This window comes from Phyllobates terribilis, unplaced genomic scaffold (assembly GCF_046119375.1).
Source record: "Phyllobates terribilis strain yellow unplaced genomic scaffold, ASM4611937v1 Scaffold_3__8_contigs__length_932513732, whole genome shotgun sequence".
NCBI lineage: Eukaryota > Metazoa > Chordata > Amphibia > Anura > Dendrobatidae > Phyllobates > Phyllobates terribilis.
In genome coordinates this window covers 705,979,119-705,992,528 of record NW_027362763.1, presented here as the reverse complement: position 1 = coordinate 705,992,528, position 13,410 = coordinate 705,979,119, and the positions used below count along the sequence as shown (strand labels likewise).

The 13,410-nt window shown below is 42.9% G+C and overlaps 1 protein-coding gene across 1 annotated transcript in view; it reads right to left on the bottom strand.

The window, feature by feature from the left end:
- Window positions 1–4,406: 4,406 nt before the first annotated feature.
- NSL1 (NSL1 component of MIS12 kinetochore complex) overlaps window positions 4,407–13,410 on the bottom strand; it is a 76,968-nt gene continuing 67,964 nt past the window's right edge. Inside the window, exon 9 of the mRNA XM_073671976.1 lies at window positions 4,407–4,548. Coding sequence (XP_073528077.1) covers window positions 4,512–4,548 — 37 coding nt within the window. The 3' untranslated portion in view covers window positions 4,407–4,511. The remainder of the gene's footprint in view (window positions 4,549–13,410) is intronic.

Here is a 13,410-nt window from a genome sequence, read left to right as displayed (position 1 = left end):
AATTAGTTTCCATCAAGCAACTACTGTGACATCATAACTCCTTCAGTTAGGTGAGCAATTCAAACATCACATATTTCCTTTAGGTAAGTTGCTGTGACATCACAAGTGACTTTTAGACTTCTCTGACATCACTATACATTTTAGCTAGGTCACCAATGTGGCAGCGACATCACAACAGTTTGAATCAAGAAAACTGCTGTGACATCATAAATCAGTTTTAGTAAGGTGTCTGCTTTGTGACATCTTTGTGACAATTATTCTGTTTTGGTATATTATTAAAACATTACACGTCTTTTCAGCCAGGTCACATTTGTGAAATCACAATTACATTTCCATCATAAAGACATAGTGCCAGTTTACTTCTTATCGACTTTTTCCTTTTTTTGCCTCTGAGTGTAAAGTTTGCCAGTTTGAATTTTTAGAAACACTGGCTACACTACCTGAAAGTGGCAGAAAGAGGAAGCTGTAACCAGCTGCCATCAGACTCTCAGGAGGAAGGTGGTCAAAACCCACTAGTGACTGCAAAAGACCTGCAGCAAGAGCTGGTGCAGCCGCCTCTGAGGGTTCAGTCTGCACAGTAGGGTGCACACTAAACCCTGAAGATCTCCATGCCCCAACTCTAAGGCTTCCCTTCCACTGACCAAAAAGTGCAAGAAAAGTCATCTCCAATGTGCTCTAAAACATGTACAGTAAATGAGCCACAGAAATTTTAGGATTCTGTACCTTTGCTGCTATCTTTTATTTTTTTGCTGCAACCGTTTGTCTTGTTTTGCTGCTATCTTTTCTTTATGTGCTGCTATCCTTTCTTTTTTTGCTGAAATCTTTTGCTGCAATTTTCCATATAGACAAGTCAATTTGACAGTGTTTTTGAAATTTGCAGCCAAAAAATGCATCAGGAACACAGCCTAAAAAATGTACAGGGTTGGAAAAACATGGCTGCTTTCTTGTTAAACCAGTGTCATACCCGTCCAAGTGTGGCATTGCAGGTCAGCCTAAGTTACTTCAATGTTATCTTATTGCTCCCTTTGACAGCAAGGCAGGTGGGACATACAGTATTCTCTATTATATAAAGTATTTATGTAGTTCCAGGGAACTGTCTTATACATCAAGATTTACGACATGTAGCAACTGAGGCAGAAGGTACAAGAATATGACGGCGTCAATTCACCTAAGTTTGCACAGGAGCTGTACATACTAAACTGTAGAATTCAATGTAATCATAAATATTAGCATTTTTATTGAACTTTGGGGACTTTGTTTTATATATATATATATATATATATACAGTACAGACCAAAAGTTTGGACACACCTTCTCATTTAAAGATTTTTCTGCATTTTCATGACTATGAAAATTATACATTCTTACTGAAGGCATCCAAACTATGAATTAACACATGTGGAATTATATACTTAACAAAAAAGTGTGAAACAACTGAAAATATGTCTTATATTCTAGGTTCTTCAAAGTAGCCACCTTTTGCTTTGATGACTGCTTTGCACACTCTTGGCATTCTCTTGATGAGCTTCAAGAGGTAGTCACCGGAAAAGGTTTTCACTTCACAGGTGTGCCCTGTCAGGTTTAATAAGTGGGATTTCATGCCTTATAAATGGGGTTGGGACCATCAGTTGTGTTGTGCAGAAGTCTGGTGAATACACAGCTGATAGTCCTACTGAATAGACTGTTAGAATTGGTATTATGGCAAGAAAAAAGCAACTAAGTAAAGAAAAACGAGTGGCCATCATTACTTTAGGAAATAAAGGTCAGTCAGTGCGAAAAATTGAGAAAACTTTGAAAGTTTCCCCAAGTGCAGTTGCAAAAACCATCAAGTGCTATAAAGAAACTGGCTCACATGAGGACCGCCCCAGGAAAGGAAGACCAAGAGTCACCTCTGCTTCTGAGGATAAGTTTATCCGAGTCACCAGCCTCAGAAATCGCAGGTTAACAGCAGCTCAGATTAGAGACCAGGTCAATGCCACACAGAGTTCTAGCAGCAGACACATCTCTACAACAACTGTTAAGAGGAGACTTTGTGCAGCAGGCCTTCATGGTAAAATAGCTGCTAGGAAACCACTGCTAAGGACAGGCAACAAGCAGAAGAGACTTGTTTGGGCTAAAGAACACAAAGAATGGACATTAGACCAGTGGAAATTTGTGCTTTGGTCTGATGAGTCCAAATTTGAGATCTTTGGTTCCAACCACTGTGTCTTTGTGCGACGCAGAAAAGGTGAAAGGATGGACGCTACATGCCTGGTTCCCACCGTGAAGCATGGAGGAGGAGGTGTGATGGTGTGGGGGTCCTTTGCTGGTGACACTGTTGGGGATTTATTCAAAATTGAAGGCATACTGAACCAGCATGGCTACCACAGCATCTTGCAGCGGCATGCTATTCCATCCGGTTTGCGTTTAGTTGGACCATCATTTATTATTCAACAGGACAATGACCCCAAACACACCTCCAGGCTGTGTAAGGGCTATTTGACCAAGCGGGAGAGTGATGGGGTGCTACGCCAGATGACCTGGCCTCCACAGTCACCAGACCTGAACCCAATCGAGATGGTTTGGGGTGAGCTGGACCAAAGAGTGAAGGCAAAAGGGCCAACAAGTGCTAAGCATCTCTGGGAACTCCTTCAAGATTGTTGGAAGACCATTTCCGGTGACTACCTCTTGAAGCTCATCAAGAGAATGCCAAGAGAGTGCAAAGCAGTGATCAAAGCAAAAGGTGGCTACTTTGAAGAACCTAGAATATCAGACATATTTTCAGTTGTTTCACACTTTTTTGTTAAGTATATAATTCCAAATGTGTTAATTCATAGTTTTGATGCCTTCAATGCGAATGTACAATTTTCATAGTCATGAAAATACAGAAAAATCTTTAAATGACAAGGTGTGTCCAAACTTTTGGTCTGTACTATATATATATATATTCCAGTTCTGTAAGACTTTTTAGCAGTCTCAGTATCATAGCATACATGATTCAAGGGCAGACATATCATTGGTGGTCCTCCATATTTATGAGCTGTGTATAACCCTGCCACACCACTGATTGGCAGCTTTCTGTGTGCACTGTGCATAGGCAGAAATCTGCCAATCAGTGGTGTGGGTTATACAGAGCTCAGCATTCAGAGAACTGATGGATCTGCAGCAGATACGACAGGATTTTATCAAAACTGCAACAAGCAGCCCAGTAAGTGACACATTGCTAGAATCAATTTATGCACTAAGTATTCTCAATTTTTCCTGTTTTCAAGAGCATTTCTAGAACATTTCATGTTTGCATACTATAGCGATACAGAGTGCTACTTTATTTGTTAGTTATATATGGAGATGGCTACTCTTAGTAAGCACATGTACACACCTGTTTTCTGTTTGGAAGTGACAGTCAGTCTTTTGATAATTGCTGGAATCAGGGCCTCTGCCCCTACATCTTGCTGCTCTAGGATGAGGTAGCAAAAACCTAGTGACAGATTCCCTTTAAATTATATTATTTTATCTCCCACAGCCACCACTAGAGGGAGCTTAAGAGAACACCGCATACTGCTTATACATTGAACTTAGTGCTAAAATAGGAATGAGGTTTTCATTTTTTTTACTTAAATGCATGTATTTGGGAATAAAAAACTGTTTTTGCAATTCAGTTTTATTAAAAATGTTTGCACTTTTTTTAGGCTCTGTTTCTCTGCATATCCAACTTTGATTCTGATGTGGAGAGGAACTCAGACAAATATTTGAGTTACAAATGCTCCTATTGGACTGTAAGAAAGATCTCACTGATAGATTCTCAGTTAACTCAATCTGTAGTCAGTAACAGGCTGTGCAATACAACACACAGGCTTTAGAAGGCAAACAGTGCAAAATTATCAATGAAACCTAATTAAAAAAATGATTTTTAACCAAAAATACGTGCATTTCAGTAAGAAAAAAAATGTCCTTAAAGGTGGACAAATCCTTTAAGCTCCCAGCACCCCCTGTTGGTGGCTGCAGGTAAGGTCAATGTTGTCATTTGATGCTATGTCTATGCAGCTCCGTGTCACAAAAAACAGATCTCATACCTCTTATAAGGACATATAAGGGACTTAAAAATGATGTTCAAAGTAAGAGATTCACTTTCAGTTGTTAGATCAATTATATATTCAGAATATTAACTTATTACAAATACTATTACGTAGAAAGACATAAATTAGGCAGTAGTAATCATCCACAGGACAACTCCCATGTTAAACCACAACATGGAGGGATTCGCACGAAGTCCTGAAATCTTCACAGCGTATTTCTGATCCCGAGGGTAAATCCGTAAGAGGAACCTCATCAAAAGGAATATTTCCGGGGAAGGAATAGTCTTGGTACAGGGATGAGAGGTCATCGGGGCAAGCAGCCGGCCACAGCGTCTGTCACTCTAGGCACGGTCACAAAGTTCACCGGGCAGTGGAGATACGGACATATCTGTTCATGGTCCTTCAGAATCTGACTTAAATGTTTGAGTTCATCGGTGAGCTTCCCAATCTCCTTTTTCAGTGAAGAGTTTTCTTGCTCCAGACATTCATATTCCTGTCACATGGAAGAAATCATATATTTTATATTACATCAGCCAGTGTACAGTTACAATGAACATCATTCACCTCCATTGCAAATTTGGTTTATTAGCAAAATCTACAAACTTTTTGCAGTTTGCAATAAATCAATGAAACAAAAACAATTTAAAGACAAGTGGTTTCTCAAAATTCTACACAAAATGCCACTTTTATTAACTACCTCAGTCTCAGAATTATTCGACCCCTTCATAACAAGAGTCTTAAGTACTAAGCAGACCTCCTCTGGCTGTTATGACCTGCTGTAAATATGATACATAACAAGACATTGGCTTCTGGTAGCATTCCTGAGAGATCTTAGTCTATTCCTTATGGGCAATGACCTCCAGGTCACTAATATTCTTGTTGTCTGGCTGTGTCTGGTTATGCATTACATTTGTAGCAGGTTATAACAGCTACAGGTGTTCTATTAAGTACTAAAGATGCTTGTCATGGAGTTGTGAATAATTCTAAAACTGCAGTAGCTATTATAAGTGGCTTTTTGTGTTGAATATGGAGCAACCACTTGTTATATACGAGCAGCGCGGTGGCTCAGTGGTTAGCACTGTATCGTGGCTCAGTGGTTAGCACTGCAGCCTTGCAGTGCTGGGGTCCTGTTTACAAATCCCACCAAGGACAACATCTGCAAGGAGTTTGTATGTTCTCCCCGTGTTTGTGTGGGTTTCCTCCAGGTTCTCCGGTTTCCTCCCACACTCCAAAGACATACTGATAGGGAATGTAGATTGTGAGCCCCAATGGGGACAGTGCCGATAATGTCTGTAAAACTGTCTGGATTGTAAAGCGCTGCGGAATATGTTGGCGCTATATAAATAAAAAGATTATTATTATTATATTATTTGTGTTGAGCTATTGATATTGTTCTTGTTCCATTGCAAACAGCAGAAAGTTTGTCAATTTTGCTAATAAACAGAATGTGCAATGAAGTTGAATAATAAATATTTAGTCAGTATACCTCCATTTAATATTAGATACCATCATATCGCCAACATATAGCAAGTATTTCCTTTTATATCCTCACACCCCAGACCTTACTCAGTGGTGAGAGACGTCTATTTATGGCTAAAAAAGGTGGGAACAATAGAAAACTGAATCAAAGAGGTTAAATGGGTGCCTCCACCAAATTTTTGGGCCATGAGTCTTCGGCCAACCTTTATCTAATTGTGATCATTAAAGAGGTTGTCCGGTACTTTAACACTGATGTCCCAACTCTATAGCGGCCGCTATTCAAATCAATAGGGGACGAATGTGCAGTTACCAGCCATGGCCACTATTCCGTCAACGGAGTTCAGCTCCATAACTGAGCAGTTCTGGCTGCTGCCGACAACAGGAACAGCTGATTGGCAGAGTCGCCGGGTGTCGCATCCCCACCGATCAGACATTGATGATCTATCATAAGGACAGGCCATCAACGTTAAAGAAGTTGTCTACTACTTGGACAACTCCTTGTCATACCCCACGCTTGGCCCTGATAAAATAAAAAAGCTTATACTGACCTCCCATGCTGGCACCGTTCCTGCGGTGTCGGCACTCGCTGTCCCGAGGCTCTCATGCTGCATGCTGTTGTGACAAGTGACCCCGGCGCCCAGTCAGTGCTGGCGTCACTGTCCCCGCGTCCTGTCGAATTGAACTTGAAGATGAAGTCAGAGATCAACCACAGCCCGGACTTCCTCTTCATGTTCGATTTGTCCGAAGGCGGAGATAGTGACCCAGAGCTGATTGGGCGCTGGGGTCACGTGTCACAACAACCGCACGAGAGCGCTGGGACCGCGAGTGCAGACACCACTGGGATGGCGCCAGCACAGGAGGTGAGTTGAGTACAAGCTTTTTCATTTTATCGGGGCCAAACATTCAGATCAAGAAAGGATTGTCCAAGTAGTGGACCTCTTTAATATATATTCAGATCACTTTGTAGGCATTTCCTTCTCCTGTCTCAACCAAGACCTATTTTAGGGGATGACAAACTGGGCAATTGCCCAGGGCAGCTAAATACTAAAGCAACCTAGTATTATTTATAATATTTGGGAATTGCAGAATTATGCGGCAACTATACGGCAGTATAATATGGTCTGTTAAAAGGAGTTTCATGTAAATATTACATATTATTTAGACACTATATGGCAGTATTTTGTTAGTTGAAATTAAACAGAAACATTTTTATTTTTTATTTTGGGCAATGGGTTTTTTTCACACCACAATCTGTATTAAATATTAAAAATAGAAATCTTGTAATTTTCACACTGTCCACTGTGGCTTTTTTTTTTTTTATTTTAGTTTCCTATTGTTTCAGGAAACAACACATGTACATTAGCTGCCCTGACCCTATCTTTATATTCAAGTGTTTAATGAGCGTGTGCAAAGGTCATTGTAGAGAGAGGGGGAGCTGGGTCACCTGTGACATCGCCTATTGTGATTAGTAGATCATGTGGTATCAGCGGTGTATAGCGGTGTTGCCTGTCACTGTAATCATGCCTCTGATGATAAGGAGCCTGCTGAACACTCTTCCTGGAAGGATAGGAAATATGCGCCTAAAAAAGTTATAGTGGCAAGTGTGAAAATTGCAAAATTACTACTTCTTAATAAAGATTGTGAAATGGAAAAAAATGCATTTTTTTTTAAAATACATAACATGCAAAAACCTGATTTAAACAATGGATCATTTTCTGATGATAGATTCCCTTTAAGGAAAAATCTACTAAAATAGTTAGTGAAGGGTCCTACTACTACACCTAAAAACCCTTCTCAGTTGTTACTGCAATCCCCATCAATACTTCCCAAAACTGTACAGCACCAGCTATAGAGAGGAATACAGGAAGGTCTCTCCCCGGAATATATGTCATTACGACATGGCCCAGATATCACTTTTTATAGACTCTTCTTTTGCTTTCACATTCACTTCCTACCTTATATTTACACATATTCTTTTGGAGAAGTAGATGTAATGAGTGGGTGTAACAGGCAGATTGACCAACATACTCTATTCTCACAGTGCACAGCAATACATGCAAATGAGCAATGTACAGAACAGAAGTAATATTCCATGGCAGCAACCGGAGTGCAAGCAGTAAGGCAGCCACCATGCAAGGTGCAGACCCCAACCATTAAAAGCAACCCCAAGCAAAAGTATAACTGATCCTATGTGGTGGCTCACTTATTTTTCATTGTTCCAATGCAAACTTATGTAACTTTGCAAATATAAAAAATCAATTACCACTTTGTGTCTACAGCTCCTGTGCAGACCTATTTGTCTCTGTGACATGTGACTTATGTCACGCCGTAAACGGCAAAAACAGGAGATGGCTGAGAGTTGGGACCTGGACCTGTCCCTGCCACACAAGGGGGGCCCTGACTCTCCCTTATCTCAGGGGTACCTCTGAAGGAGAGGAGGCCAGCGTCTCCCTATCTCCTGCACAGGCCCTGTCAGTGACCCCCTTTCCCCCAGGAAGGAAGACAGTACAAATAGAATGATACTGTAACAAGACAGGGAAAACAGACAGGGAAACTGAAGAAGAGCAAGCTCATCAAAAATACACTCAAAGCCACAAAGGAAAACTCAGGGAAAGAGTAGGTAGGAAAACTAAATGGGAATGAAGAAAGGAGAACACACAGCCAAACAGCAAGCAGCAATCCCAAGGTAAACCTCCAACTGCTCCAGACAACAGACTCCTTCTCCTCACTCCTGGTTAGGCAGAATGAACTGAACACCAACATCAACTGAAGGGGCATGTGACTATTTATAGGGTGGAGCAAGAGATCACATTCCCATCAGCTGAACAATCAACACACCAAGCTTAGCAAGGAAAACTGACATTAACCCCTGATTGCCCAAAGGAAAACACAGCATTTAAACAGCAAAAACGACAGGGCCGTCACGAATCATTTAATATTTCGTGACAGTACCCCCTCTTCTACGAGTGGCCCCAGGACACTCAAGACCGTATTTATCCGGAAAATGACATGCAGAAGTGACACTTCGAATGCCGGAGGTCACTTCAGCAATCACATGGTCCCCATAGTCATCATACACTAATAAAGGTGGAAGACGCAGGCTCCGAAGACCCAACTAAGCGATGTCCTGTGGAAAACATTATGGCATGGTATCACCAAGGGTAACTCCACCTGAAAGGTCATAGGGCTGAGTATGGCCGAAATCCTATATGGACCAATCTCCCGAGAACCTCGAGACCCAGATGAATACCTCCACTTGATATTCCTAGTGGACACCCATACGTGATCATTCACACACAGGTCCGGACCTGAACGTTTATTACCACACACTCGACTGGGAGTAGATGGATCTCCCCTTGAAGGACCGACAAAGGAGGAGTTTCCTTTTATCAGAGAACTCTTACCCACAGGAAGACTTCTGGCAACTCCCACCCCCACATGGTCACACCTCCCAGGAGGGCCCTGCAGTCTAGACAACCAACAGGAGATTAGACCCCTAAAATATAACTTTTATTCGAATATGCTAAAAAGGACTCAATAGTCACCACAACAACAAACACAAAAACAAGACAAAATGCCAGGGAACAGGGATAAGTCACACATCAGTCAGGAAGGATAACGGGCTCTATCTGTCCCTATTTTGTCCCTAAATTCTCTCCCTTCCTGACAGCGGAGGTTGGCACCCTAATTTTTGCTTTTTGTCTTGTTTTTGTGTTTGTTGTTGTGGTGACTATTGAGTCCTTTTTAGCATATTCGAATAAAAGTTATATTTTAGGGGTCTAATCTCCTGTTGGTTGTCTAGTTTTGTAATTGGGCCCCGCTTATACATTCCTTGTTCAGGGGCCCCGCAGTCTGCCTTTAACCAGGGGTATGGGAAGAGACTCACCCTTAATCTCTAGCTGCACCTTTGCCACCCTCACCAGAGAACGAGTAGAATTCCTCAGGACAGTAGAAATAGTGGTTGCCCGGCAGTTTTTACCACAAAAATTGCCCCAACTGACTACCCTACTAGACCACCAATCAATGACCGGGTTGTGTTTTTTCAGCCAGGGAAAACCCAAGACAATGGGCGCAGGCAGACCCTCGAACACATAGCACGACATGGACGCACTATGGTCAGAACTCATGTGCAAGTTCATACCATGAATCACATGAGTCAGACTCTTCTGGCTGAGAGGAGCTGAGTCAATGGCAAAGAGTGGAATAGGACTTGCCAGAACCTTAGATGTTAGACCCATAGTCTGAGCAAGGTGAGATTCCACCAAATTGACTTCAGCACCACTGTAAACAAAAACCCGGATGGTCTCGGTCTTCCCTCCAACAACAATTTCTCCTGGAATGGAAAATGCCAACCGGTTAATGGAGGAAATGTATACACTCTGATCGTCTCCCTCCAAATGACCAGGGGAGTGTGACTTTTGAGATGTAGTAGCAGCCTTGACACGAACCAGGCAGACGTTAATATAATGGTCCGAGTGACCACAGAAAAAACACGCTCCCTTTCTCCGGGGAACCGCAGGCATCCCAGTACAAATGGAGGTACACCCCAACTGCATGGGTTCCTCAGGCGACTCCTGTGGGTCCTCCACCCTAGGGCCAACAACAGAGGGCAATGTAGGTCAAAGTCTCTCCCTGAGGTGTCTATCCACCCTGATATCTAGATCCATGACGTCCTCCAATGAACCTGGAGTAGCGCACTGAATCAGAGAATCCTGCAGCCTACCTGACAGATCCTGAATAAACTGACTCCTCAAAGCAGGATCATTCCACTGAGTGTCAGTGGCCCATCTCTGGAACTACGAGCAATACTCCTCAGCTGGCCGCGCATCTTGCCTGATCTTACGGAGTTTGGATTCAGTCAGGGAGACGCCATCAGGGTCACCATAATGTTAGAATCTATGTTGTTTTACTATCGGCCATCTTGTTGTGGTTTGCTGGCTTCTAGTATTTTCCTCTGGTGCTGTGTTTCTTGGTCACGTGATCTCTGCACTCTTTATTACTCAGCACCTGGCCCCCATTCCCTGTTGGACATCAGTGTTGTAATGCTCATGCTCTGGCTAAGTAGCCTGGTTTAGTTCTTCTTGCTTTGGACTATTGTTATCCTGGGACTTCTTGTTCCACCAGTTTTGTTTCCTTTAATTTTTGTTTCTGCAACTAACTTTTCTGTTAGGAGGTCTCATGCTTTTGCTCCCAGTCCTTAGATCTTTTAGGGACCCCTTTCCCTTTCCTACAGGTCTTTGTTTGAGTTCAGTGCAGGAGTGGGGCTATTCATAAGGAATAGGGCACCCACCCCAGCGTAGGGTAAAGCTGAGTCTCAGTGCAGGGACAGCTTTTCCCTCCTATTCCTTAGTTCTAAGTTGCAGAACATAACAGTATGTCCAGCCATGTTTAAAAAAAAAAAAAATCCTCTTCCTGGATTTTCTGCAGTATGAGTACCATCCAGGAGCTTACTCAATGCTTGCAAGGGCTGACTCTGGAGGTTGCCGATCTTCAGCAGTACATGAGTAAATACTATGAAGAACCTAAGGTAGGATTACCTGAGTGTTTCTCGGGGAAACAACAGGATTTTTTTTCATTTAAAAATGCTTGTTTGTTGTATTTTCGGCTCAGACCTAGATCTTCTGGTAGTGAACTACTATGTGTAGGAATTATTATGTCTCTATTGCGTAAGGAACCTCAAATCTGGGTATTTTCCTTGTCTCCTGATGATCATTGTCTGAGGTCTGCGGAGGCATTTTTTGACGCCATGGGTTTGCTATAGGATGATCCTGATTGGGTTGCATCAGCTGAGGCAGAGCTCAGACATCTCAAACAGGGTTCTCTTGCTGCTGAGAATTATTGCACACTGTTCAGACGATGGTCTGCAGAGGTCAGGTGGAATGACCGTGCACTCAAGTTTCAGTTTCTGGCAGGCTTGAGTGAAAGGGTTAAAGATTTGCTCATTGCATTCCCTGCACCTTAAACTCTGCAAGTTGCCATGCATTTAGCTATCCGTGTGGATAGAAGGTTGAGGGCTAGACAGAATGAGGAGAAGTTTCCGGTATTGTTGGATTCTGTTTCTCACGATATTCTTGCTGACACTGGGGAACCTATGCAGGTCGGGGCAATGTCATCCAGTTCCAGGGAGAGGGACAGGAGGTTCTCTGAGGGACTTTGCTTGTATTGCGGTAAGGCTGATCATTTTTTAAAGCAATGTGAGATTCGCTTAAGGAAAGAAAAAAAAATAGTCAGTAGAAATAACACTCCCGTTCGCATTGCGTTTTTACTTTCTGCTGGGGTGTTTTTTCCTGGTAATACCACCTGTCAGGGTCGTTTGATTGAGTTTCAGGTTATGGTGGATTGTGGTTCTGCACTTAATTTGATTGATCCACTATTTCTTGAAAAGTATAAGTTTGATTCTGAACCTTTGTCGTCTCCTTTTCCTGTGGTGGTGATTGATAATACTCCCCTGGAGCATGAGAGTGTAATGACCGGAGTTCCGAGAGGAATCCAGTGAGTCACAAACTGAGACAGAGACAGAAATACACAACACTTTCTTTACTAAAACAGGAATTAGACTAAAATTCAGTATTGCATGAATCAGTCTCAGGTTCTACCTGGGACACTGTCTCTACTAACTACACACATTCAGCAAAAGCTGAAATCAATGTGCCAATCTCAAGGTTCCCAGTTTATGTGAATTATTCTAAAGATCTGCAACAATTTTACCTAAACACTCTGTCAATCTTGTGAGGGTGTTCTATAGGGACCCCTGAGATGGCACACTGAGTACAATCCTACCACTATTAACAATAACAATGCATGAAACTATACCAATTGCTCTTATTCCCTTAGTATAGGGATACCCGGGTATCTTAAAGTTACGGTACCGTTAACCTCAGATGTGGTCTATCACAGGCGTGTGAATCGCGGTGGCTGCAGCTAGTCCCGGAAAACTTTGGCGCCAAATAAAAAGCAACGTTCACAGAAACAGCAAAGGTTCCTTGTCTTGTTGGCCGATGCCAAGCCCACGCGCCGGGGACTTTAGTCCTGTAGCCTCAGGTTAAGGTCTGGGAAGAACTCTTCTCAAAGCTTGTCAGAATCCTCTCAATGTGAATGGCACCGGACCCCTTCTCTCCTCTCGCAGTCACTCACTGTTTTCCAGACCACCGACCACGCACTCCGTCACAGAGATGATATCCTAAGTCTCTTTCCCTCTCACTCGACACTTGGCTCCTTCAGCAAAAGTCTCTAGTCACTCAGCATGGACTTCCACAAAACTCCAAAGAGCCACACAGCTTTCCGCGGCTCAGCACTTGTTCTTAAGCAGGGACACAGCATCACCAGGGCCAGGGGTTATCAACCCCCACAGGAAAGCTTGTAAAGAGAGAGTCTTATTGCAGTTCAGTCCTTGCAGTTCTCCTCAGACGCCCCCTCCAGGTCTCACACAGCAGACCCCCTCAGAACACACAGGATCTCCTGCTTTGCCCCTGCTCTGAGCTCAGGCAGGCAAAACTCACAGGGTCCTAATGCTCTCCTGCTGCTATCACAGTTCACACTCTCACAGGAGCATTCTTCGAAAGGTCACTGGGTTTCCGATTACTGTAAATATGGAACATCAGGAGCAGATTGACTTATTTGTACTTGCTAAATTGCCTTCCCCGGTCGTCCTGGGGTTGCCCTGGTTAAAAGTGCATAATCCTTTGCTGGACTGGTCGTCTGGTTGCATAAGATCCTGGGGTCAGGGGTGTTATGGTAAATGTTCACATTGCGGCTGTTGTGAAGGGGGGGTTACCTGAACCCATTCAGGATTTTTGGAGGGGTTTTTCGGAGGTGGAGTCGAAAGCTTTACCACCTCATAGAGATTACGATTGCGCTATTGACTTCGTCCCTGATG